The sequence below is a fragment of the Heterodontus francisci genome, chromosome 26, assembly GCF_036365525.1.
Source record: "Heterodontus francisci isolate sHetFra1 chromosome 26, sHetFra1.hap1, whole genome shotgun sequence".
NCBI classification, from domain to species: Eukaryota; Metazoa; Chordata; class Chondrichthyes; order Heterodontiformes; family Heterodontidae; genus Heterodontus; species Heterodontus francisci.
Window position 1 is genome coordinate 16,312,781 of NC_090396.1, and position 27,748 is coordinate 16,340,528.

At 45.0% G+C, this 27,748-nt stretch overlaps 1 protein-coding gene across 1 annotated transcript in view; it reads right to left on the bottom strand.

The window, feature by feature from the left end:
- The window catches only part of myo15b (myosin XVB), a 183,697-nt gene that overhangs the window by 118,287 nt on the left and 37,662 nt on the right, over positions 1-27,748 (bottom strand). The window contains exons 7-11 of the mRNA XM_068058629.1: positions 18,289-18,498; positions 15,011-15,129; positions 4,026-4,114; positions 2,976-3,063; positions 2,187-2,216 (exon numbers count right to left, since the gene is read on the bottom strand). Coding sequence (XP_067914730.1) covers positions 2,187-2,216; positions 2,976-3,063; positions 4,026-4,114; positions 15,011-15,129; positions 18,289-18,498 — 536 coding nt within the window. The remainder of the gene's footprint in view (positions 1-2,186; positions 2,217-2,975; positions 3,064-4,025; positions 4,115-15,010; positions 15,130-18,288; positions 18,499-27,748) is intronic.

The following is a 27,748-nucleotide window of genomic DNA, read 5'->3' on the forward strand; positions in this document are numbered from 1 at the left end:
TGAGCCTGCCTCAGAATAAATTACAGATTTTAATTCCAGGAAAGTGATTGAAGCTGCCCGAAGTCTGGACTGCCTTCTGTAGTTTTTAACAGCTGACGGAGACTTCAAGCAGCTTCACTCAGCTGATTTTACTGTCCATCACCTATAAAGAGCAAATTGCCTTCGCAGGAACGCAGTGTGGACTGTAATGGTGTTAATATAGTGCATGTTAACTTTTGCTCACACTGCTGAACCTGCTGATGAGAGTAAATATTCCTGATGCTAGTCAACAAGTTAACACTTTTGTTTTGCTTAAGCAGTTGTTAAACAGACAGAATTTTTTATTTCACTTTTACATCATGCTAATTCCTACCATTTGAAGCTGATGTTAAAGTTCCAGAGGGGGCCAGCAGTGTTCCAGTGACATTAAGTATAGCAATGTCTCTCAGCAAACTCTGCAGTGCAGGTAACACATCAAGTCTGTTGATGCTAGTTATTTTGATGGAGGAGGGGCAGAAACAGCAGGAGACATGGCCTGGTAGGTTCAAGGCTACTGGAGATGGATTTACAGGAATTACTCCCCAGTACATGCTTAGATCTCAGAGCAAAATGGTGGGGGTAATGTTCTGAGTGCACCCATCATTTCTGAAATACAACCATGGTGGGCGAGGCTCTCCAGTCACCAGCATTTACTCAGAAAATATCTCCGAGTGTCTAAGGAGGCCTCTGGAATTAGATATACAGACAGGGAGCAACACCGAGACCTCGGTGTTCTCAAACTTTTTTGCTTGAAGGACCCCTTTTCAAATGGATTAGTAATCAAGGACCCCGTGCCCCTGACCCCAGCTAAATTATATATAATATTCAGAATATGAAAGTGTTGCAAGTAGAATGTTTCAATAATGCTTTTAAAAAAACAAGTATTTACTTACAGATATCAGTGAGATGGGAGCGTCTGCTTCTCACTGCAGAGTTTGTCTATCCTTGACAGGAACCCGGGGACAGCAGAACTCAGAGTAAGTACTGGAGGAGCATGGGAGGAGCAGGAACAATGGGGAAGCACATCACCGCAACAGCAAAAGCATGTGGAGAGCAGAACACAGAGAAAGCAGAAGCCTGAAGAGAGCAGGAGCAGGGAGAGAGAAGGAGCACAGCAGGGTGGGGGGAGCAGATCATGCCTCCGCTGCTGCTCACTCACTTGCTTTGACCGTGGCTCCCTGGGAGGTTGGCCATGTCGCCCAGCTGTGCGCTGGCCCCGTATCACGGACTCCCTGGAAAGTCTCTGTAGACTCAGGGGGTCCGCAGACCCCAGTTTGAGAACCTTTGATCTAGACAAACACTCCGAGTGGGAGTGAAAATGTCCAAATTTCTAAATCACTGGGGACATTCAGACAAGCCCAAAGACATCAGAAGCAGTGGTCTGCAGTTCAGCCTTGAATCACGTGCCCTCCTTTTCCACATGTCTGTGTAGATATAGTTTAACAGTGACACACAGCACCTGGGGCAGAACCAATTATATTAATGTCTCCACTTTAAAATTCTCATCCTTGTTTTCAAGTCCCTCCATGGCTCCTCCCCTCCCTATCTCCTGCAGTGCTACAACCCTCCAACGTCTCTGCACTCCTCCATTTTTGGCCTCTTGCATATCCCCACTTCATTATTGGCAGTCATACTTCAGGTGCCTAGGCCCTAAACTGTGTAATTCCCTCCCTAAATGTTGCCCCCGCTCTACTCTCTATCTCTCTCCTCCTCTTTAAAGACGCATCTAAAACCTACTTCTCTGGCCAAGCTGTGGGTCACCTGTCCTTATGTCTCCTCTTTTGTTTCAGTGTGACTTTCTATTTGAGAACACTGCAATGTAGCTCCTTAAGGCATTCTACTACTTTAAACGTACTATATAAATGTAGGTTGTTGTGTGGAGGTCTGCGGGTAGTGGGCGTCCTTTATGGCATCTAAGTCATCACCCAGAGGAAATGACCAAAGTGAGAAGCAAAGAAAGCTGGGGGACAAAGCTGCATGCAAGTGTAGATCCTGGGCATATTAGACTATGGGATTGGGTTATTGCTTGCCTACAATATCATGTGATTTCCATAGACCCTGTCAAGCCAGACTGCATTCCAACAGTGTGGGGAGGTTATTGAATTAAGGATTTAAACCCAAAGAATTCACACAGACAATAGGAACAGAATGTCAGACACTGTACATACCCATCGAGTAGCTGGGGACCATCTGCACACCTGAGCACAAAGTGAAACAATCATTACCTGGACTAGACAGTGAGCAGGTCACACACAGGATTTAAACAACACAGCTCACACTTCACATCTCTGTTCACACTCACCTCCCTCTCCACCTCCCAGCTCACACATGCCTCCCTCCTCACCTCACACTCACCTCCCTCCCCACCTCCCACTTAGCTCCCTCCCCACCTCCCAGGTCACAATCACCTCCCACCCACCATCCAACTCACACTCAGCTCTCTCCCTACCTCCCACTCACACTCGCCTCCCTCCTCACCTCACACTCACCTCCCTTCCCATCCTCCAGCTCACACTCACCTTCCTCCCCATCCCCACCTCACACTCATTTCCTCCCCATCCCTCAGCTCACACTCACCTTCCTCCCTATCCCCTACTTCACAGTCAGCCTAAACCTCACCCCCAGTTCACACTCACCTCCCTCCCCATCACCCAGCTCACACTCAGCTCTCTCCCTACCTCCCAGCTCACACTCACCTTCCTCCCTATCCCCTACTTCACAGTCAGCCTAAATCCCACCCCCAGCTCACACTCACCTCCCTCTTTCCCCAGCTCACACTCATCTCCCCCCACATCCCCAGCTCAGACTCAACCATGTTCAATACTCTACATCCACTTAAATATTCCAGGCACTTCATGTCACTCTTATTTACACAAGCAGACACCCCCTACCCCCTTGCACTCCTCAGAGAAACAAGTGCAGAGACACAGACACATGTTAAAGTATCTCCCACACACCTGTGGTCATGTACGCTCCAGCCTGTGATGGGCCTATTCCTCCTCCTCCTTTCATCCGCCGGTTTAAATCCCTCGATTTCTCCATTTCCTGCAAAGTGTATTAGAAGAATCCTGTCAGAACCTTAGAGCTCGGACACTCACTGACACAATCATCATCGTATACTGCAACCTTGCACCCACTTACCCTGCACTCACCTCACTCCCCACAATCTCACCCCATCCACTCACACTCGACATCAATCACACTTATTCCTCACGCTCACTCCACGCACCCATTGCTCGTCATATTTACAGCGAGGGAGAGGGGTGGGGGATAGTTTCACAGTTGGGAAACCTGGAAGAATGAGTTTCCCTCAGGTCCCAGCAAATTTACTGGCAGGAACAGATCACACATTTTGAAATCAGTTTTCCACTCGGAGGCAGATTAAGAAACGCCAGGCCACAGCCAAGGAGCGGAGGGAGGGAGAGATCACAGGTCTGGGGAGGGACATTGCGGGGCTGAGAGAGGTTGGGGGAGGAGGGGAGAAAAACGCAGGGGCCTGTGGAGGATATGGAGGTAGGAGGTGAGGTGGGGTAGGGGGGCAGGGGAATGTGGGCAGTGGAAGATATCAGGAAGATTGTGGATTATGGGGTGGGGGAGGGATCCAATCACTGAGGGGTTTTACGAATTTGCTTGGTGAGCTGGGGGGTGGAACTCCTGCTCTTCCTGGCCCATAAGCAGTGTTGGAAAGTTACTTACCTGTTCCATGTAGAAGTCCTCGCCTCCCTTTGGCTGCTGGGTTTCCTGAGACTCAGCCAGCCAGCTTTAAAGCTGGAACAGAGAAAAGATCTGAGGCCTGCACCCTCAGCAAAATATCTAAATGAGGGACCTGCCAGAGGTGGGCTGATTCAAGGGGGGTTGGGTCCCAATTGAGCCTGATCCAAACCCACCCTTTTGAGGGTTTAAGCTGGCCCCATTCATTCATCAACCATCTGCTCACACTCTCCCCACCTGCTCACATGCACTGCACTCACTCACCCTACCTACTCATCGTATCACTTCATACTCACCCCTCCCCCATGTGAAAACACTGGGTCGAACAGATTGTCCACATAGTTTTCAAAGCCACCCCGTGGAGTGTCTGCTTTCAGTTCAGAGCCTGTGAAAGAAGAGTGACAAGATTGAAAGGAGGGACCACAACTCATTGTTAGCAATTTTCCATCCTCTTGCTGGCAGCCTGAGGCATCTCTGATTGATGGGCAAGCAGCAGGGCAAGAATCCTGCTCACTGAGGCAACCTGCCCTCACCCACCGGTGCTTCCTCCAGGGTGCTACTTATAGATGCTGGACCAGTTAGGACAGGCAATACAACTTATCATTGGAATACTGCTGCTTCAAGGGAGGAAAGTACCATTACATTGCTGGGTGTATTCTATAGGCCAGCAACTACTGGAAAGGATATAGAGGAACAAATTTGCAAGGAAGTTACAGAGAGGTGCAAGATTTATAGCTTAGTTATAATGGGGGAACTTTAATTATCCTAATATAGACTGGGGTAGAGTCATAGAGTTCTACAGCACAGAAACAGGCCCTTCGGCCCATCATGTCCATGCCGGCCATCAAGCACCTATCTATTCTAATCCCATTTTCTAGCACTTGGCCCATAGCCTTGTATGCTATGGCATTTCAAGTGCTCATCTAAATACTTCTTAAGTATTGTGAGGGTTCCTGCCTATACCACCCCTTCAGGCAGTGTGTTCCAGATTACAACCACCCTCTGGGTGAAAATCTTTTCCTCGAATCCCCTCTAAACCTCCTGCCCCTTACCTTAAATCTATGCCCCCTGGTTATTGACCCCTCCATTAAGAGAAAAAATTTCTTCCTATCTACCCTATCTATGCCCCTCATAATTTTGTAAGCCTCAGTCAGGTCTCCCCTCAGCCTTATCTGCTCTATGGAAAACAACCCTAGCCTATCCAGCTTCTCTTCATAGCTGAAATCCTCCAGCCCAGGCAACATCCTGGTGAATCTCCTCTGCACCCTCTCCAGTGCAATCACATCCTTCCTGTAGTGTGGTGCCCAGAACTGTGCACAGTACTCCAGCTGTGGCCTAACTAGCATTTTATACAGCTCCATCATAACCTCCCTGCTGTTATATTCTATGCCTCGGCTAATGAAGGCAAGTATCCCATATGCCTTCCTAACCATCTTATCTACCTGTGCTGATACCTTCAGTGATCTATGGACAAGTACACCAAGGTCCCTCTGACCCTCTGTACTTCCTAGGGTCCTACCATCCATTGTATATTCCCTTGCCTTGTCAGTCCTCCCAAAATGCATCACCTCACATTTCTCGGGATTAAATTCCATTTGCCACTGCTCTACCCTTTTTACCAGCCCATCTATATCGTCCTGTAATTTAAGGCTTTCTTCCTCACTATTTACAACACCACCAATTCTCGTGTCATCTGCAAACTTACTGATCATACCTCCTATATTCACATCTAAATCATTAATGTACACTACAAACAGCAAAGGTCCCAGCACCGATTCCTGCGGTACACCACTGGTCACAGGCTTCCAATCGCAAAAACAACCCTTGACCATCATCCTCTGCCTCCTGCCACTAAGGCAATTTTGGATCCGATTTTCCAAATTGCCCTGGATCCCATGGGCTCTTATCTTCTTAACAAATCTCCCATGCGGGACCTCATCAAAAGCCTTACTGAAGTCCATGTATACTACATCAACTGCTTTGCCCTCATCTACACACTTGGTCATCTCCTCGACAAATTCAAACAAGTTTGTTAGACACGATCTCCCCCTGACAAAGCCATGCTGACTATCCCTGATTAATCCCTGCCTCTCCAAGTGGAGATTAATCCTGTCCCTCAGAATTTTTTCCGATAGTTTCCCAACCAATGTTAGACTCACCGGACTATAATTACCTGGTTTATCCCTACTACCCTTCTTGAATAATGGTACCACATTTGCTGTCCTCCAGTCCTCTGGCACCTCTCCTATGGCCAGAGAGGATTTGAAAATTTGTGTCAGAGCCCCTGCTATCTCCTCCCTTGCCTCACATAACAGCCTGGGATACACCTCATCTGGGCCTGGGGATTTTTCCACTTTTAAGCTAATACCTCCTCCCTTTCAATGCTAATTTGTTCAAGTATATCACAATCTCCCTCCCTGACCTCTACATCGTCCTTCTCCAGAGTGATCACCGATTTAAGGTGAATGGCAAAAGAAGCAACAGCGACATGAGGAAAAGCTTTTTTATGCAGCAAGTGGTTAGGATCTGGAATGCACTGCCTGAGAGTGTGATGGAGGCAGATTCAATCGAGACCTTCAAAAGGGAACAGGATAATTATCCGAGGAAAAATAACTTTCAGGGCTACAGGGAAAGGGCAGGGAAGTGGGACTAGGTGAGTTCTCTTACAGAGAACTGGCATGAACACAATGGGCGAAATGGCTTCCTTCTGTGCTGTAGACATTTTATGATTCAAAGTTGAGCATTTAAAACTCTGTAGCTAGTTAAAAGCCAGGATTGGGTTGTGGGGGTGGGGGGAGGGTGGAGGTCTCTTTTGAGATCAGGAGCCACGGGTGGAAGAATGTCTGAAGGAGAAGCAACGGGGAAGGGGGAGAAGCAGGAAGGGCACCAGATTCTCAGATGCATCTCCAAAGGTTTTACTGGTTAAAGTAAGGGGCAAAAAGAGGGGTAGAAGGGAACAACTCCTGGGGATTGAGAGCAGGAAGCTCCCATTGGAGGGTGGTTCAGGCTGCTTGGAGGGAGAGCACTGAAGTAACTGGTGCCACTTGCAACACACCAGGAATTGCCACACAGTGCAGGAAGCATCTCACTCTCCTCACCCCACTACTGCAAAAGTAAATCAAGGAACTGTATCCAATGTACATCCCATACCAACGATAGAGATTTCACTCACTACCTTGCCTCTCATAGTCTTTCTGTGTCATCGCCTGGGTGACTGACTTATACAAAGGGGCCACCTCAGTACATAGTAAAGCATCATTTTAGCACATATCTTAATCTTAACCTCTTAATCTTAACCCGCTGTGTGAACTCACGTTGCTTGAAGCAAGACGGTTCTGCTGGTCTTAAAAGACAGGTGATCGAAAGGCACAATCAACCTTCAAGTCTTACCATCATGCGAAGCACATGGTGGAACCAAAGGAAAAGGTCAGGCATAACCAGTGCCAGAGAGATGCAACTGGGGAGGAACACCGACACAGAAAATACTTGCCTGACTTTAACTCGGGGTATGCAGTTGTGCAGGTGAGGGATGAGCCGGGGAAATCCATCCTGGACTGGGCAGGCTGAGGCCTTGGAAATATGAGCCCAGAAACTGCTGGCGAAATAATGACGAGTTCACGTGCCCATCGTTATTGGTGTTTTAAAAAAGCAGTAATTAGTGGTGAGGAAGAGATCCACCATGAGTTCTGATTCACCACAGATTGTTGAACAGTTTGCAATACTCCACCGTTCGCCTCATCAGATTAATTCCCATCTCACAGTGAGCCAATGTTGCCTCTAAGCTGTGCAGGTGCATGACCCCACGCCGATCCAGAATGTACCGAACAGTACAAAAAACTGGCCTTGTGCAACAAAGAAAAATTAGCAGGAACATTGCTCCCCATTGTGCGTGTCACGAAATTGCTTGATTTATGCTGTTAATGTGCATTAATTTTGCTGCAGCTGGTAATTCATGTTGTCAGGACCATGTTAATGATGTGATTTATGTCTTGACATGAACCTCAAACTCCAACTGCGGAGCTTCTAGAGGTTCTGTTACAATCAGGTGAGGAGGGGTCGAAGAGCTCCCCTCTTCTCTCTCTCCTTGTTTGACTACACCATATTTATTTCCTTTTTAAGTGGTTATACTTGCCAATTCAGTGTTTGTTTAACTGTTTACGACCTGGGATCATAAAAAGAACAATCGGACAGGTTTTCTCAAGTTTAACAAAGAGTGAGGTTAACTTTATTGTACTTAAACTGATCTAAGTAAAAATAATAAAATACGCTCCAGCTTTCTCACACATGCACACACACAAATAGGTTACAAAGTGGGGAAGGATAGATTGGTCAAAGTAGAATCCAGAGAAATAAAAGGGGTATACAGTCTGTGGAAGTTGGTGACTCGTCTGGCTTCAGGCTGAATTTGGTGGTCGTGCGACTTTCATTTGGTGGTCCTGAGCCTTCTGGTTTGAAGATGTGGTCGTTGATTCGGTGGTTCTTTGACTTCTGGTTTGAAGATGTAAATGGATGATTCGGTGGTTCTCCAGCTTCCGGTTTGAAGGTGTGAATGCTGATTTGGTGATTCTCCGGGAGACAGCAATGCGGCTGATTTCCTTTTGGGAGTGGGGGGGCAGAGGTTGGGGGGGTGGGGGGTGGGTGGTGGTGGCTGGTGGCCTCATTTCCTTCCGGAACTTTCTCTACCCACTAGCTCCCCCTTAGGCTGAAGTCATTAAGGACAGTGAGCATTGATCAGTGAAACGGACTAACAAAATCAAACACAGATCAATTAAACCACTGACTACTACAGTCTGCAGCAGGGAATAGTTCAAAGCTTGCAAGGTTTGAGTAGTTCGTCTGCACCAGTTTAATATTTAGGTTTCCAGCCAGTGGATTAAAAAAATCATCATTTGACCTAGCACGTTTTCATGACAGGTTCTTAAAATGTTTTAATGTTTTAACTTTTTACTTTGTTTTCTCTTTTTTTTCTCTCTCTTAATCCACTCTCTTTCCCTTTCCTTATTTCTCCTTCTGCACCTAATTTGACTCTAATTCACCCTATTACCTTCACCATCATTTTCCCTCTTTCTTTATTCTGAGACCATCGGACTTGATGCTCTCCAGCCCTACAAGCCTTTGAGAACTCTTCACTTCTCCAATTCTGACCTCTTGCACATGCCCAATTTTAATCACTCCACCATTGGTGAACGTACTTTCAGCTGCCTTGGCCCTCAGTTCTTTTACCCAGCCTTTGGCCATCTGTCCTGATATCTCTTTCTGTGGCTCATTGTCAAAAATGTTTTTATTGATAACGCTGTTAAGTTCCTTGGGGCATTTTACTACATTAAAGGTGCTATATAAATGCAAGTTGTTGTTGGTTAACATAGGAAGGTAAATTTTATCGACGCACATTCCTGTTGTGGAGCTTTGCATGTTGGGAATGTATGTAAGGAATTTTGATCTGCCTGCTCCAATTTTCAATTACAATTGAATAAAATAAATGGATGGTAAATTGTGGAGGGTATGGCCCCAGGTCCCTGATCCATAAATCCCAAGGTAACAGGGGGGTGAGGAACTATGTCAGGTGAACACAAGAACATGATAATAGGAGCAGGAGTAGACCATATGGCCCATTGAGTCTGCTCCGCCATTCAATATGATCATGGCAGATCTTAGGATTCAACTCCACTTGCCCGCCTGCCGCCATATCGCTTGATTCCCTGAGAGACCAAAAACCTGTTTACCCCAGCCTTAAATGTATTGAACAATGGAGCATCCACAACCATCTGGGGTAGAGAATTCCAAAGATTCAGAACCCTTTGAGTGAAGCAGTTTCTCCTCATCTCAGTCCTAAATGATCGGCCCCTTATCCTGAGACTATGCCCCATGTTTTAGATTTCCCAACCAGCGGAAACAATCTCTCAGCATCCACCCTATCCAGCCCCTTCAGAATTTTGTATGTTTCAATGAGATTGCCTCTCATTCTTCTAAACTCCAGAAAATATATGCCCAATTTACTCAGCTTCTTATCATAGGACAATCCTTTCATCCCAGGGACCAATTTAGAGAACTTTCACTGTACTGCATCCAATGCAAGTATCTTCTTCTTCTTTGGCCTCCTTGTCTCGGGAGACAATGGGTAAGTGCCTGCAGGTGGTCAGTGGTTTGTGGAGCAGCGCCTGGAGTGGCTATAAAGGCCAATACTAGAGTGACAGACTCTTCCACAGGTGCTGCAGATAAAATTGGTTGTCAGGGCTGTTTCACAGTTGGCTCTCCCCTTGCGCTTCTGTCTTTTTTCCTGCCAACTGCTAAGTCTCTTCGACTCGCCACACTTTAGCCCCGCCTTTATGACTGCCCGCCAGCTCTGGCGAACGCTGGCAACTGACTCCCACGACTTGTGATCAATGTCACAGGACTTCATGTCACGTTTGCAGACGTCTTTAAAGCGGAGACATGGACGGCCGGTGGGTCTGACACCAGTGGCGAGCTCGCTGTACAATGTGTCTTTGGGGATCCTGCCATCTTCCATACGGCTCACATGGCCAAGCCATCTCAAGCGCTGCTGATTCAGTAGGGTGTATAAGCTGGGGATGTTGGCCGCCTCGAAGACTTCTGTGTTGGAGATACGGTCCTGCCACCTGATGCCAAGGATTCTCCGGAGGCAGCGAAGATGGAATGAATTGAGACGTCGCTCTTGGCTGACATTGTCCATGCAAGTATATCCTTTCTTAAATGTGGAAACCAAAACTGCACACAGTACCCCAGATGTGGTCTCACCAAAACCCTGTACAATTGTAGCAAGGCTTCTTTATTCCTGTACTCCAATCCCCTTGCAATAAAGGCCAACATGCTATTTGCCTTCCTAATTGCTTGCTGTACCTGTTTGCTAACTTTTGAATATCTTACAACTTACAAGTTTCACACCTTTTAAAAATATATTCTGCTTTTCTATTCACACGACCAAAGTGAATAACTTCACATTTTCCGACATTATACTCCATCTGCCATCTTGTTGCCCATTCACTTAATCTGTCTATATCTCTTTTCAGCCTCACTGTGTCCTCCCCACAGCTTCCCTTTCCACCTACATTTGTATCATCAGCAAACTTAGATACATTACTCTCTGTCTCTTCATCTAAGTCATTAATCTAGATTGTAAATAGCTAAGGCCCCAGCACTGGTCCTTGAGGCTATTTACTGCCTGCTAACTTGAAAATGCCCCATTTATGCCCATCCGTTGCTTCCAATCCTCTATCCCTGCTAATATATACCCCCAACTCCATGAGCCCTTATCTTGCCTATTAACCTTTTGCGTGGCACCTTATTGAATGCCTTTTGAAAATCCAGGTATACTACATCTATTGGTTCCCCTTTATTTACCCTACTCATTTCATCCTCAAAAAGACTCGAATAAACTTGACTTGTTCTAATCCAGAGTTGTCCAACATATGGCCCATGGCCAGACTCTGACCCGCCAAATGTTACCATCCGACCTGCCAAGGATGAGAAATTTCCACTGGAAATCAGCCTTTGGCTTCTTCCAGCTCACCAAAACTTTCTGTAACTGACAACAGCTGCAGCTCCTTGCCTGACATGGCAGAGATGCCTCACTGCTCATGTCCTCCTTTACCAAGACGGCAGACTCTCTTCAGTACCTGATATTCTGGCTGCTTTAGTAAGATGGTGGCACCCAGGCTGAGCTGCATCCCTGCTGACGATTCTCGCCCAAACACCATTCCCAGTGTGACCTTCCTGGCCTTGAGCTCTGGGCCCAGGCCCAGCTCTGGCTCTGCCTGCACACAGACCCGGCCTGGGTCCTGGGCTCTTCAACTCTGCCACTGTCACTGAGGAGCAGTCATCTGAGGAGACGGCAGGGCCCAGGCCCGGGCCTGGGTGTAGGGTGCCGGGGTAACCAGTCCCTCTGACCAGGGTGCTGGGGTTACCAGGAGTATGGTGCTGGGCTAACTGGGCCTGGGAACAGTGGCGGGGGTGGGCAGTGGTGAGGAGACACAGAGAGGTGGGGGGGGTCACAGATGAAGGGGAGGGAGAGATGCACACTGAGACAGAGACAAAGTCACAGAGAGAGCGACAGGCAGAGAGAGGAAGAGACAGTGAGAGACTGACACAGGCACAGAGACAGACAGAGTGAGGGAGAGTGACAGACAGACAGAGAGAGGGAGAGAGACAGAGAGAGGGGAGGGAGCGATTAAGATCACTCCTGGCAGATGGACATCTATCCGGAATACTCTGCATCACTACTTCAAGTGTACAGGTAGACATTGTCTACTTCTGCAAGCAAAAACAATGCCAGGTATCTCACTAAATCAGTATTCAACATAGTGACGAGGAAGTAAGTTGATAAATTAGTCTTTTCATTTAAAGCTTGTTCACCAAAATGCACATTTTTTGTTGTTTTGATTAATAGTAAAATAAATTTCTAATATCTTTATTGTTCCGAAATTTGCTCACTGGCTCCCTATGTAGGACAAAAATTGTAATGTGACCCCCACATAAAAAGGTTAGACACCCCTCTTCTAATCATACTATTCTTTTCTAAGTGCACTGTTAAGACTTTCTTAATAATAGATTCCAGCATTTTCCCAATGACAGATGTTAGGCTAACTGACCTGTAGTTCACTGTTTACCCTCTCACTCCTTTCTTGAAAAGCGGTGTAACATTTGCCAACTTCCAATCTGATGGGACCGTTCCCAAATCTAAAGAATTCTGGAAAGTCATAGCTAGCACATTCACTATCTCTGCAGCTATCTCTTTTAGAACCCTAGGTGGTAGGCCATCAGGTCCCGGGGATTTGTCAGATTTTAGTCCCTTAAGTTTCTCCAATACTTTTTCTCTGCTGATAATTTCCTTAATTTCCTCACTCTTTTTAGCCCCTAGGTTACTGTCTATTTCTGGTATGAAACTATGCCTTCTACTGTGAAGACAGACACAAAATATTTCTTCAGTGCCTCTACCATTTCCTCATTCTCCATGATAACTTTTCCTTTTAAAGGACAACACTTACTTTAGCAACTTTCTTCCTTTTTTAAAAAATTCATTTTGTGGGAATTGCTGGCTAGTTCAGCATTTATTGCCCATCCCTAATTGCCCTTGAACTGAGTGGCTTACTAGGCTATTTCAGAGGACATTAAGAGTCAACCACCTTGCTGTGGGTCTGGAATCACACGTAGGCCAGCAGATTTTACAACCCTTCCCATTTACAACTATTGACAACAGTTTCATGGTCACTATTAGACTAGCTTTTAATTCCAGATTTATTAATTGAATTCAAACTTCACCATCTGCTGTGGTGGGATTCAAACCCACATCCCCAGAATGTTAGCCCAGGCTCTGGATTACTAGTCTAGTGACATTACTACTATGCCACTACCCTCCCCATACATGCCTATCTACTTATAAAAGCTCTTAAAATCTATTTTTATAGTATTGGTTAGCTTCTCATATATGTTTTCCATTCTTATCCACTTTTTGGTGGCCTTTGCTGGTTTCTAAAACACTCCCAATCCGCAGACTTGCTGCTCTTTTTTGCAACATTTTAATCAAATTCTATTCTTAACATCCTGAGTGAGCCACGGGTGGGTCTTTCTTGCTGAGTTTTTGTTTTTCATTGGAATGTATTTTTGTTGAAAGTTTTGAATTGTTTCTTTAAAGGTTTTGCACTGTTCATTTACTGCCATACCTTTCAGTCCATTTACCCAATTTATCTTAGCTAGTTCTCCTCTCATACCTATGTAATTGGTTAGGTTTAAGATTCTTGTTTGTGATTAGAGTATGTCACTTTCAAACTTAACATGGAATTCAATGGTATTATGATCACTATTTCCTAGTGGATCTTTTACTATGATGTTACTAATTAACCCTGCTTCATTACACAATACTCGATCTTAGATAGCTTTATCCCTAGTTGATTCCACAATGTATTGCTCTAAGAAACTGTCCCAAAAACATTCTACAAATTCATCTTCTAGACCACTCTTGCCAATTTCATTGTCCCAGTCTATGTGAAGATTAAATTTCCCCCATGATTTATTACATTGCCTTGTTACAAGCTCTAACAATTTCTTGTTTAATGCTCTGTCCAATGGTATAACTACTGTTAGGGTACCTATAAACTACTCCCCCCAGTGTTTTCTGATTCTTGCTATTTCAAATTTCCACCCATACTTATTCTACGTCATGATCTTCTGAGACCAGATCTTTTCTCACTAATGTCCTTATGCCATCCTTTACTATCAGCGCTACCCCCTCCTCCTTTTCTATCCTGTCTGTCTTTCCAAAATATTGTGTACCCTGGAATATTTATTTCCCAACTTTGATCACCCTTGTAACCATGTCTCTGTAATGGTGATTAGATCTAAATTATTTACCTCTATTTGTGCCACTAGTTCACCTATCGAGGGGAGGCGGTGGCGTACTGGTATTGTCACTGGACTAATAACCCACAGCCTCAGGTATTGCTCTGGGAACATGGGTTCGAATCCCACCACAGCAGAAGGTGGAATTTGAATTCAATTAAATAAATCTGGAATTAAAAGCTAGTCTAATAATGGTCATGAAACCATTGTCGAATGTTGTAAAAACCCATCTGGTTCACTAATGTCCTTTAGGGAAGGAAATCTGCTGTCTGGCCTTACCTGGTCTGGTCTACAGGTGACTCCAGATCCACAGCAATGTGGTTGACTCTTACATGCCCTTGAAATGGCCTAGCAAGCCACTCAGTTCAAGGGTAATTAGGGATGGACAATAAATGCTGGCCTGGCCTGGCCTGCAATGCCCACATGCAATGAATAAAAATAAAATCTTATTACAGATGCTTCACACATTAAGATAAAATTTCAATTTTTACTTCTATTGTCTGCAATGACCTTATTTGCTGATGTACAATTTTTGTTAAACTCTTTGTCCCTTCCAGTCCCATTCTGCTTGTCTTTACCCACAATGCTATACTGTTCCGATGCCTCAACCTTCCTCTTTGAATTTCTAAGTTTCCCTTCACCCAATCCCTGATCCCCCTGTTAGTTCACAACCTCTAGTCTTATCTGGCACACTCTTAAGTTTGTTCGCACTGTCCCTTCCTGCCACAATCTGATTGTCTTTACCCTTATTGCTATCTTGCTCTGTTAACTTCTTCTCTCTCTTTAAATTATCACATCTCACCTCAATTGATCCCTTACCCTCACTATTTAGTTCAGGTGTGCACTCATAAAATCATCTTTCAACTGCTGAAGGCATCACATTAGACAGACTGTCACTCTAATACATTTGTGTCTCAGGTTTACTTACCATTATACGTATGCAGATCAGACTGGGACCTATCCTGGAATAAAAATGTTGGAGGCAGAGGAGGAGCCTGGATGTTGGGTGCAGGAGGAATCATTCCTTCAAACTCCTCAGGTACAAATCTAGAGGAAACACAGCAGACAGTGCTGAACACAACAGACAATGACAGTGCTCATCACAGCAGACAGCTCAACACTGCAGATAGACTGAGGCATGGGCAGTGTTACGGAGGTGGAAGCAGGAGGTCTTTGTGTTGGAGTGGTTATGGAGTTAGAAATTCAGTTCCTGTTCAAATATAGACACTGAAATTATGAACAGCCTGATACAATGGCCAGAGAGAGGGATGCAGTTTGTGGCTTCAGCCTTCCCAATGCTTAGCTGGGGGAGCCAGCAATCCATCCAAGACCAGATGAACAAAAATGAGCCTCCAAGGCGGAGATCATTTGGGTACAAATCAAGCATACTTCCATAAGTAGGAAAGATGGGGCATCCAAAGCTCAAGCTCCCCCGATGACTAAGGAAATAGAGGTTATGATAACAGAAAAAGCATAGCAGAAAACATCAGTCACAGAATACAATCGGAAACCAGGTAGAATACAGAGTGTGCAGGGGGAAATTGAAAAAGGATAGGGGTGGCGCAGTGGTCACAGCTCCAGCCTCCCGGGTTCAGTTCTTGGTACTGCCTGTGCGGAGTTTGTAAGTTTCCCCTGTTTCTGCCGGGTGTTCTGGTTTCCTCCCACAGCCAAAGGCTTGCAGGTTGAATGGTAAATTGACCATTGTAAATTGCCCCTAGTATAGGTAGGTGGTAGGAGAATTGTGGGGATGTGGTAGGTAATATGGGATTAATATAGGATTAGTATAAATGGGTGGTTGATGGTCAGTACAGACTTGGTGGGCCGAAGGACCTGTTTCAGTGCTGTATCACTCTATGATAGATGAAGGGCAAGGACAGCGTATGAGAAAAGATTAGTGAGTAATATAATACACCCAAATCTTTCATAAATATATTTAAAGGAATAGTGGTAGCAATTAGAGACTAAAAAGGATATCTCCTTGTGGAGGGAGAGGGGATAACTGAGGTACTGAATGTGTACTGTGCATTTGTCCTCACAAGAGGATGAAAATGTTGCAGTAGAGGAGTAGAGGTATTGGATAGGGTCAAAATAATAGAAAGGAGGTGCCAAATAGGCAGAAAGGGAAGAGCTTGGGGATCACAGGTTCAAGGCAGAAAAAGAAAGGCAAAACAATGTAGGGGGGAGAGGAGCTCAGGGGTGGATAGCAGTGTAAAACAGAGGAGCAGGATAAAGAAAATGTAGAACAAAAGAGAACACAGGAAAAGATAAAATGCAGAATGGGAGAGAAGCAGAGGAAAAACCTACTCATTGTCATGGACCCGTGACTATTGTTACGTAGTAATAACTGAATTGCCACATTTCATCGATTATCTAAAATTGTTTAGGATCATAGTTCAGGTATAAGGTAAGTAAAAAGGATTTGAGAAGGAAATGACAGATGAAATTTTGTGGCGTAGTGGTTAGCACTGCAGCCTCACAGCTCCAGCGACCCAGGTTCAGTTCTGGGTACTGCCTGTGCAGAGTTTGCCAGTTCTTCCAGTGACCATGTGGGTTTCTGCCGGGTGCTCCGGTTTCCTCCCACAGCCAAAGACTTGCAGGTTGATAGGTAAATTGGCCATTGTAAATTGCCCCTAGTGTAGGTAGGTCGTAGGGAATATGGGATTAAATGTAGGATTAGTATAAATGGGTGGTTGTTGATCGGCACAGACTCGGTGGACTGAAGGGCCTGTTTTCAATGCTGTATCTCTCTATGATTGGCAAACCAGAGTTACTCAAACCCCAACAGAGAGTCCCCACTTCTCTTAAAGGAGGGATTGTCTAAGGAGGGTAAAATATGTTAATACAATATCTTGTCATATATAATAAATAAATAAATTACAAAAAATAACATTGATTTGGTACAGAGTACAATTTTGAAAATTGTAGATGATGCAAAACTTGGCAACATAGTAAATAGGGAGCAGGATAATGGCAGACCTCAGGAGGACACAGACTAATGATATGGACAGATACAATTTAATGTGGAGAAGTGATGCACTTGGGAGAAACAACATGGAGTGGTACTATAATCTAAATGGTACTATTTTGAGTGGGCTGGAAGAGCAGAGGATCTTGAGGATGCCTATTCACTAATCCTTGAAGTGACAGGGCAAGTTGATGAGACAGGTAAGAAAACATATCAGATAATTGGCTTTGTAAATAGGGACATTTTTATACAAAAACAGGGAAGTTATCTTAAGTCTTTACAATTAAGCCTCAGCTGGAGTATTGTGTACAATTCTGGGCACCACATTTTAGGATGTCAAAGCCTTTGGAGAGGGTGCAGAGGAGATTTACCAGGGTGATATGAGGGATTCTGTGGCGAGATTGGAGAAACTATGTTTGTTCTCAGAGCAGAGAAGGTTAAGTTAGGGTTAGGTTAGGGAAAGTTAAGGGGAGATCTAATAAAAGTATTCAAAATCATAAGGGGTTTTGATAGAGCAGATAGTGAGAAACTGTTTCCTCTGGCATGTGGGCCAGTAACCAGAGATCATAGATTTAAAATAATTTGCAAAAGAGCTAGAGAAGAAATGGAGGCAATTTTTTTTAGACAGGGTTGTTAAGATCTGGAACACACTACCTGAAAGGCTGGTGGATTCAGATTCCATAGAAATTTTCAAAAGGCAATTGGACCTGTACTTGAAGGGAGCTAATTTTCAGGGTTATGGGGAAAAAGCTGGGGAATGGGACTAAATTGGACAGTTCTTTCAAAAAGCTGGCACAAGCACGATGGGTCGACTGGCCTCTTTCTATGCTTTAAGACTCTGTGGTTCTAGGTGCCCAACAAATGGTCTGACAAGATAATGGAGGTCTGAGGGACATGATGGAGTGTTGAGATGGAGTGATATAGCTGGGTGTAGTCAGCTATAGGAACCCTTCAAGGATGGGCTATTTCTCAGCCTATGGTCCCATGGGAGGTAAACCTCCTTCATGTGACATGGATAGTGGCATTGTAAATGTGTTCACTGTATAATGTCACTACAGATAAATGAGGTCTCCCCTCCCATATACAAATATACATAAGTGTCCAACAGGAAAAGCAGGGTGGTCCATCCAGCCTGTCCCATGTTCACCTGTGCTTATCAAATACTTTCTACAGTTAGCTGACTGGCTCCAATGACCACTCAGCATGAAGGGGAATTTTTTTTCTCAGCCTGAGTTACTCACAGATGGCAATCATCAGAACCTGGATGTGATCCATAAACATTCCCATTCACTCTTGGGTGGATGACGGAGGTAGACGACTGCCCTGGGAAAAAGCCAAGCCCCTCGATTTCAGCAATCAGATCCATGACAAAATCACAGCCAGGTAGGTCTCGCCATTCCTCACCAGTGTGTAAGGACACCGTCCAGCCTCTCTGCTCATCCTCCTGACCCCTGAACAAATCAATGACAGATAAAGGGTAAATGTTCAAAACAACTTAACACAAGGACCCATGCACATAGCCCTCGGAATACAGGAACACCAGAGGACATGAAACCGACAGAATCACGCCATGCATCCCACTCCTTGCACAGAACATGAATAATCCACTCTATCGTGGATACTACCACACCCTTTAAATCTCCTGCAGGAAAGTTCTGTGCCTCCAAAAAAGTAATTTTTACCTAATCATATATACTGTACCATGGACAGGTACAAAAATAGTTTAAAAGGTTAATGGAATGTTAGACTTTAACTCTCTGGAGCTGGAATATAAAGGGATGAAGTTATGCTACAATTCTATAAATAAAGCTCTGGTTAGATCTCATCTGGAGTACTACATTCAGTGATTCAACAGAATGGCAGCGAAAAGGTTCAAATATGAGGACATGTTCGGCTGATCTAATTGAGGTGTTTAAGATGGTTAAAGGAGTTCATAAGGTAGATAAAGAGAAACTATTTCCTCTGGAATCCAGAACAAGAGGGAATATCCTTAAAATTAGTGCTAGGCCGTTCAGGGGTGACATTACAAAGCACTTGTTCACACAAAGGATAGTGAAAATCTGGCACTCTCTGCCCAAAACCTGTTAATGCTGAGAGTCAACTAAAAACGTTAAGATTGAGATTACTAGATGTTTGTTGAGTAAAGATATTAAAGGAAATGGAAACAAAGTGGGTAAACAGAATGATAAAGATAACCATGATCTAATTGAATGGTGGAACAGGATCAAGAGGTTGATAGCCTCCTCCTGTTCCTATGTCCCAATGAGATTTAATTTCATGAGACCCCACAGCTGGTGTAGACCTGAGTGTGGGTCAAGAACTGTGGCTGTTGGGTCAGTTTTATGAATGTGGTATTAACAAGGGCCCTTGTCTAGCAGCTGGGCATATCAGGAACATGCAGGTGTCTCCCACACTTGCCCTCTATGCCTGGTCCACGGGCGAGGCTTCCCGTTGGTAGTGTGTTCACCCTGCCATGTCACAGCCCTAACTGATTCACACTCATACCCAGGGAGGCTCCATGCTGACAGCTGCCTCTCATGACATTACTCTCACACATACCTGATCCTTTCTTGGACAAGGTGTCAGGAAATTGCTCAATGCTTTCCCACGACCTACCATCTGGTAAATATAATGGACAGTAAAGCAGGGACTGCAGGTGCACATGTCCTGAGACAAGCCCCTGGTGATCTAGCCTTAGCACCATGTGTGTGCAAGTGGAATATTTGAACAGTAGAATAGGTTCAAGGGGCTGAATGGCCTCCTCTTGTTCCTTTGTTCCTAATTATTACCTGCTATTTCCATGATTTCAGCAATTCTGAAGTACTCATGTTCCACAGAGCACTGGATCACCTATGTCTGTATTTACCAACCTCGGATATGTGAAGCTGATGGGAAGACTTTACAGGGCTAATGTCATGAATGCATGTTAGAAACACAGGACCAGGAGGAGGCCATTCTGTTAGATCATGGCTGATCTGTATCTTAAGTCCATTTACCCATCTTTGCTCGATATCGCTCGATACCCTTACCTAGAAAATATTTATCAATCTCAGTCTTGGAAGCTCCAATTGATCCCCAGCAACCACAGCCTTTTGGGTAGAGAATTCCATATTTCCTCTGTGTGACGACGTGCTTCCTGATTTTATTCCTGAATGGACTAGCTCTAATTTTAAGATGATACCCCCTCATTCTTGATTTCCCCACCAAAGGAAATAGTTTTTCCTTGTAAACTATAACACATCATTTTTACATTTTCAACACCTCGATTAGATTGCCCTACAATCTTCTAAACTCAATACAATTCAAGTCTATGCTATCTGTCCACATAGTTTAAGTCTCTAAGATCTAGTATCAATCTGTTGAATCTGCGGTGCACCTCCTCCGAGGTATTACTGGATGGATGATTGTATCCAACTGCCAACAATTTGCCAATATGCTGGCTGGCAAGGCTCTCCACCTAAAGATGGTGCATTGAAAAAAACAGTCCTATCATCTCTCAAAATGTGGCAGGAAGTGTGGATTGTCTCAGTCACCCCTTTGGCACATTGCTACTGACTGTTGTGAGGGAGTGGGAGGACTCCTTTCATCATGGTCTGTATTCTACAATATGAATTATTTTACCTCAGTTTTAAACACGAGTGTGCACAACGTATGATTTTTACCAGAAACGTGCAGAAACACTTGTGTGGAGCAAGCCTGTGTTCAGAATTAGTTACAGCACCATACTAGTGAGTATACACAATGCGTGGCTAATCTGACTGAGATACGGTCACTCAGGATAATAGAAAATGCTCTTGTAAATTTACAGCTGCACAGGACTCTGAGTGAGATAACTGGATGTTTGTGTATTAGTGTATTTGAACTATGTATGTCTCAGCACTGAGTGTATATGTACAAGGTTGGGGAACTGAGCGAACAGGACTTTGTGAGAGTGAGAATTTATAACAACAACTTATATTTATATAGCCCTGTTACGACCAGGTGAGAAGGGGTCTTGGGGTTCCCTCTCAGCCTTTGCCAGATTTAACCGTAACATGATTTAATTTTTAGAAACACCATGTTTTTAGCTCCCCCTCAGTTAATCCTTGTTCACTGCGCCAATCGTAAGGCAAAGAAATCAGACAGGTTTCCTTAGATTTAAACAAGAAAGGTGGAAGTTTACTAATCTTAAACTCTAATCCACGCTAGCATGCATACCCGATAAACACACACGCAGATAGAGACAGAAAAAGTAGAAAAGAATAAAGGGGAAAAGTTTGAGGCAATATCGGGTTTATAATTACAGTCCTTTAAGTTCAATGTGGAGTCCTTGGTTGCTGGTAAGCCCTGCAATTCGTTGGGACCCAGTGCACGCTTCAACATGTTTCGATGTTGGAGTCTTTTCTCTGTTGAGGTTTACGTGTCTTCTGTGGGCCCAGTGGCTTGGGAGAAAACAAGAGACAGCCAGGAGAGAGGCTTCCTTGTTCCAGCTTCAGTTGAAAACCGGCACCTGTTCCTTTCTGTGTGGCATACTTCATCTCCGAATTGGCCAGCAGGTCAGTCATGTGACTAACTGGCTTCCCACTCCTGCGTTTGTGGATTGTATCATCTTAGCAGTCCCTGGAATGCATTTCCTTACCCTCTCAATGTCTGGTGATCAAAATCCATTTGGGTTAATTGGATCAGGGAGTCGTGCTTTGTCTCGACAGGTACCATCTCTCAGTATGCAAATTTCCCCCAGTCAGAGGTCTGGTGATCTCTTTAACAAGTCATTTCTTCCTTCAGCAACAGATTAAAATCAAGGTTCATATGACAAAATTAATGTGCCTCATTCTTGACAGGTTGGAGTCTGCAATGACATCTCCACACCCATCAGAATGAAATGCGATTTTTTAAGAGAGCATTTCATTAAAAGGGACTAGAGAGAAGATAAGGAGAGGAAAACACACATGTATCTCTCTCATTCATTCAGAACCATAACAATTGTTACAGCCTGTCTTTTCTTGGTAGCAGTGCTGCTTTAAATGGCCATTTTGGCATCCCAATAAACATTTGTTTTTTTCAGTTTGCACATTTCCATGACTGCCTAGCGTCTCTGTTCTTGTTGAGGTCTGCAGAGGGAGGGTTAAATTTAATTAGCCCTAGGTTGGAGTTCTGCTCAGGGGCGGCAGCAGTGGGTGGTTCCACTCTGAACTCTTTGATGAGTCATGCAAAGGATTTTCACCTTAGGGGATGGTTGGTTCCCTTTTTTCCTGACTGTGGGGGTGGATTCTTTGATAATCTTCCCTTTGTCCTCTGGGACACTGCTGCTTGCAGGCATTTGTCCACATGCTGCTGCACTCCCCCGTGGCACTTTGGCTAGGTGAGGAATTACCGTCACGGTTTCTCTGCCCTCTTGAGGACTTTCTTTGTCTCTGCAGGTTCCTGTAAATGCTGTTAGCATCTCTGGTGGGCTGCTTCTGCTGTCTGCATTTACATAGGAGGATGTGGTGTCTAACTTATCAAATATTTCGGGGTTGGCTAACCGGACAGTAGGCGTTTCCATTTGGGATCTCTCCCAGACTTCCTTTAGCCTGCCCTCTTTGTCCCTTTCTCCCCATTCCTTTCAAACCTGTTGCCAGCCTTGAGCCTGCCTGTTCCCTTTTGTTCTCAGCAGGGGTCCCCTATAGTTCACCAGCCCTCTGCTGGAGGGTCCTCCAAACACCGATACAGGACTTAGGGGTGCAAATGTCACTGTAGGTTAGGGTTTCCTTTCAACTGGCACATGTGGCAGCTCCTACAGTACTCCACCACATCTTTGTGGAGTTTTGGCCAGTCAAACTGCTGTCTTATATGGGCTTTGGTTTTTTGTATACCAACGTGTACAGCCACTGCAATCCCATGGGCCATTCTTACTATTTATCTCCGGTACCTCTGCGGCATCACTAACTGGTGAACCACTGTCCACTCTTTGTCCTCAAGTCTGTGAGGAGAACTCCATTTCCTCATCAGTACCTCATTCTTTAAACAGTGGGAATCAGGCCCTCCCTCTGCTTCAATTTCAGACTGGGCAGCCTGTGCTAACGTCCTTAATACTGGGACAGCTCGCTGAGCCGCAGCTAGGGAAGATCCATTTAACTCATTCCTTGGGTCTTCTAACTTTCCAAAGAAAGTCTCGGACAGACAGACCTCATGGTCATCTGCCTGCAGTGCTAATTCAGTCTCCTCTGGGGGAGCTGGTTTGTTCATGGCCTGATTCATTACACATTCAGGGAAACTGCAGGGGACCATCTCCTGCCACTACCCTGTCTCTCTGACCTCCTGTGGTCTCTCTTTCACTACTGGGGAAGCTACCACCTTCATCCCCACCAGATCATTACCTAGGAGCAGCCCTGTCCACAGGCAAACTAGGGACAATCCCTATGGTCCTGAAACTAGGTCGCACTCCAAGTGCACCCGGTGTAAAAGTGCAGGCATACACTACCCACCAATACCATTCACCACCATTCTGCACTCTCTGGGGGAAAAGTCAGGCCTTTTCCCAGTAAAAGGGATCTAGTGGCCCCTGTGTCCCTGAGGATTACTATGGGCCTGCTTGCCCCACTTGAGGGGTATGGGGGTTACTCTCCCTTCAGGCACAAAACCCTGATAACCTTCAGGAATCCTATTAAATTTTCCTGCACTTGCAACCATAAGCATCCTGGATCTCACTCTTACTGCAGTTAAACCACAGCTTGTTCTGTTATGCTTTCCATCAGGGTCACTTCTTCACTGAGCGGGTGTGCCCTGGTAATTCTACAGGTTTTCCCTTTAGTTTTCAACAGTCAGCTCTTAAATGCCCTGCTTTATTACAATGGAAGCACACAGGTCTCCAGGTCTCACTCCTACTTACAGCACCTTCCTTTTTGGCTGAAGGAGAGCCCCCTGTGTGTCCTGCTTTTTTTTCTCTCCCAGAACTGCTTGGACTTCTATCAGCTTCCCACCCATTGTCCTTTTTTGGATTTGTGGGGGTGCTTAGTAGAGGTTTTCCCCTGGGAAACTGACTTATAAATGAGAGCAAACTCATCAGCCAGAACTGAAGCTTGCCGGGCTCACTGAACCTTCTGTTCCTCTACATGCGTCTTTATGGAAAGTGGGAGAGAGCTTTTAAATTCCTCTAACAAAATTACTTTTCAGAGATTTTCATAGTCGAGCTGTACTTTAAGAGCCCTCAGCCACTGGTCAAAAGCCAGCTGCTTACTTGTCTCAAACTCCAGGTAAGTTTGATCAGCTTGCTTCTTGAGGGTTCTAAATTTTGGCGATAGGCTTCCGGTACTAATTCATAGGCCCCGAGGATAGCATTTTTTGGTCAGTTCATAATCTGTTGAACTCTCATTTGGCAACATGGAATAAACCTCATGGGCTTTTCCTACTAATTTGCTCTGTATCAGCAGAGTCCAAGCCTCAGCTGACCACTTTAATTGCCTTGCCAGTTTTTCAAAAGACATTAAAATCGCTTCCACGTCTCCCTCATTGAATTTTGGGATCAGTTGGGAGAGTTTTAACAATTCTGTACCCAGCCCTTAATTATGCTCCTCCATATTGGCCATGCTTTCACTGGGGTCCCCTAGTTAACTCAAACTGCCTCTCTTTGGATTCTTTCTGGAAGGTTCTTTCTCGTTCTCTCTCCTCCCTCTCTTTGTCTTCACATTCCTTCTGGAAGGCTCTTTCTTTCTTTCTCTCATGTCTCTCTCTTTCTTTCTCTCTTTCCTCAAATTCAAGTTTCCTCTGTTCCTATTGTATCTTAGCTAACAATAACCTGTCAGATTCTGCTTCTAACCCTGTTTCTGCTTCTTCAGATTCAAGGGAAAAATGGTTGGCCACTAGTCTTAGGAGTTCAGACTTCCTAGCCTTGCCACAGACACTGATCCCCTACTGCTCAGCCATTTTCCTCAACTCCTCCATAGACAGTGCTTTTAACTTATCCCAAGTTACTTTACCCGGGCTTGGGGAGTTACTGATGTCAGTCACAGACATGTTAGTATTCTATCACACACAGCCACAAGAAAACCTGTACTGAAATCTTTCCTCTTTTTGTTTGGGATCAATTTGGCTTCCCACTTCCAATTTCTCGTTTTTCTGTGGGTCAAATCCAGGACGCTAACCCCCAAATTTCTGTTACGACCAGGTGCGAAAGGGGTTCCCTTTCAGCCTTTGCCTGGTTTAACTGCAACAGGGTTTAATTTTCAGAAACACCATGTTTTTAGCTCCCTCTCGGTGAATCCTTGTTCACTGCTCCAGTTGTGAGGCAAAGAAATCAGACAGGTTTCCTTAGATTTAAACATGAAAGGTGGAAGTTTATTCATCTTAAACTCTAATCTGGCTAACGACGACGAATATGCGACACGTCCACATTAGTATGCATGTGCGATAAACACACGCAGATAGAGACAGAAAAAGTAGAAAAGAATAAAGGGGAAAAGTTTAAGGCAATATCAGGATTATAATTACAGTCCTTTAAGTTCAATGTGGAGTCTTTGGTTGTTGGTAAGTCCTGCAATTCGTTGGGGCCCAGTGCACGCTTCAACTTGTTTCGATGTCGGAGTCTTTTCTCTGTTGAGGTTTACGTGCCTTCCGTGGGTCCAGTGGCTTGGGAGAAAGCGAGAGGGACACAGACAGGAGAGAGGCTTCCTTGTTCCAGCTTCAGTTGCAAAATTGCCACCTGTTCCTTTCTGTGTGGCACATTTCAACTCCAAGTTGTCCAGAAGGTCAGTCATGTGACTAACTGGCTTAACCGCTCCTGCATTTGTGGATTTTATCATCTTAGCAGTCGCTGCAATGCGCTTCCATATACCTTCAATGTCTGGTGATCAAAATCCATTTAGGTTAATTGGATCAGGGAGTACTGCTTTGTCTCCACAAGCACTGCCTCTTAGTATGCAAATAGCTCCAGTCAAAGGTCTGGTGATCTCTTTAACAAGTCATTTCTTCCTCCAGCAACAGTTTAAAATCAATTTTCATATGACGAAATTAATATGCCTCATTCTTGGCAGGTTGGAGTCTGCATGACAAGCCCCTTTAATGTAATAAAACGTCCCAAGGCACTTCACAGGAGCATTATAAAACAAAGTATGGCACTGAGCCACAAAAGGAGATATTAGGTCAGATGACCAAAAGCTTGGTCAAAGAGGAGGGTTTTAGGAGTGTCTTAAAGGAGGAAAGCGAGGTGGAGACAGAGAGGTATAGGGAGGGTATTCCAGAGCTTAGGGCCTAGACAACTGAAGGTACACCACCAATGGTGGAGCAAATAAAATCAGGGATGCACAAGAGGCCAGAATTAGAGGAGTGTAGTTATCTTGGAAGGTTGTGGGGCTGGAGGAGATTACAGAAATAGGGAGGGGCGATGCCATGGAGTGATTTGAAAACAGGGAAGAGAATGTAAAAACAAGAAGCTTTTTGACTGGAAGCCAATGTAAGTCAGTGAGCACAGGGGTGATAGGGGACCAGGACTTGGTGTAAGTTAAGACACAAGCAGCAGATATTTGGATGACCTCAAGATAAGGAGAGTAGAATGTGGGAGACCAGCCAGGAGTGTGTTGGAATACTCAAGTCTAGAGGTAACACAGGCATGAATAAGGGTTTCAGCAGCAGATGAGCTGAGACAGGACAAAGTCGGGCAACGTTACGGAGGTGGAAATGGGCGGTCTTAGAGATGGCACGAATCTGAACTTGGAAGCTCATCTCGGAGTCAAATGTGACACCAAGGTTGCGAACAGACTGACTGAACAGTCAGGGTTAGGGATGGAGTAGGCAGCTATGGAATGGAGTTTGGAGCGGGGCCCGAAAACAATGGTTTCAGTCTTCTCAATATTTAATTGGAGGAAATTTCTGCTCATCCAGTACTGGATGTTGGATAAGCAGTCTGATAATTTAGCGACAGTGGAAAAGTTGAGAGAAGTGTGGTGAGGTAGAGCTGAGTGTCATCAGCACATGTGAAAAATATCAGGAATTGAGGGGCTGTATTAAGCAGAGAAACAGGCAACATTGTGGAGATGGAAATTAGTAATTTTGATGATGGATATTGTGTAAGTTTTGAAGTTCATCTCTGGGTTGAACAGGATGCCAAGGTTTCACATGAACTGGCTCAATCTGAACAATTGGCCTGAAAGTTTGATGGAATCAGTGGCAAGGGAGTGAGTCTTCCCAATGTTTAATTGTAGGAAGCGAAGATAGTGATTGTAGCAAGGGAAAAAGAAGGGAAGGGTGACAGTGTATGATTCCAAAAGGACATTTATCTGTACTAGTGTATTTGTTCTGGTTGTGTGTCTATCTGTCCGGAGTGTATGCCTGTGCTGGCTGCGTGTCTGTCTGCACTGGCTGTGTGTCTGTCTGCGCTAGCTGCATGTCTTCCCTGCTGCGTGTCTGTACTGGCTGTGTGTCTGTCTGCACTGTCTGCATGTTTGTACTAACTGTGTGTCTGTCTGCACTGGCTGTGTGTCTGTCTGCACTGGCTGCGTGTTTGTCTGTACTGGCTGTGTGTCTGCACTGCTGTGTTTCTGTCTGTACTGGCTGCATGTCCGTCTATACTGGCTGCATGTCTGTACTGGCCGCATGTCCATCTGTACTGGCTGCATGTCTACTGGCTGCATGTCTGTCTGTACTGGCTGCATGTCTGTACTAGCTGTGTGCCAACTGTACTAGCTGCAATTCTGTCTGTACTGGCTGCGTGTCTGCACTGCTGTGTGTCTGTCTGTACTGGCTATG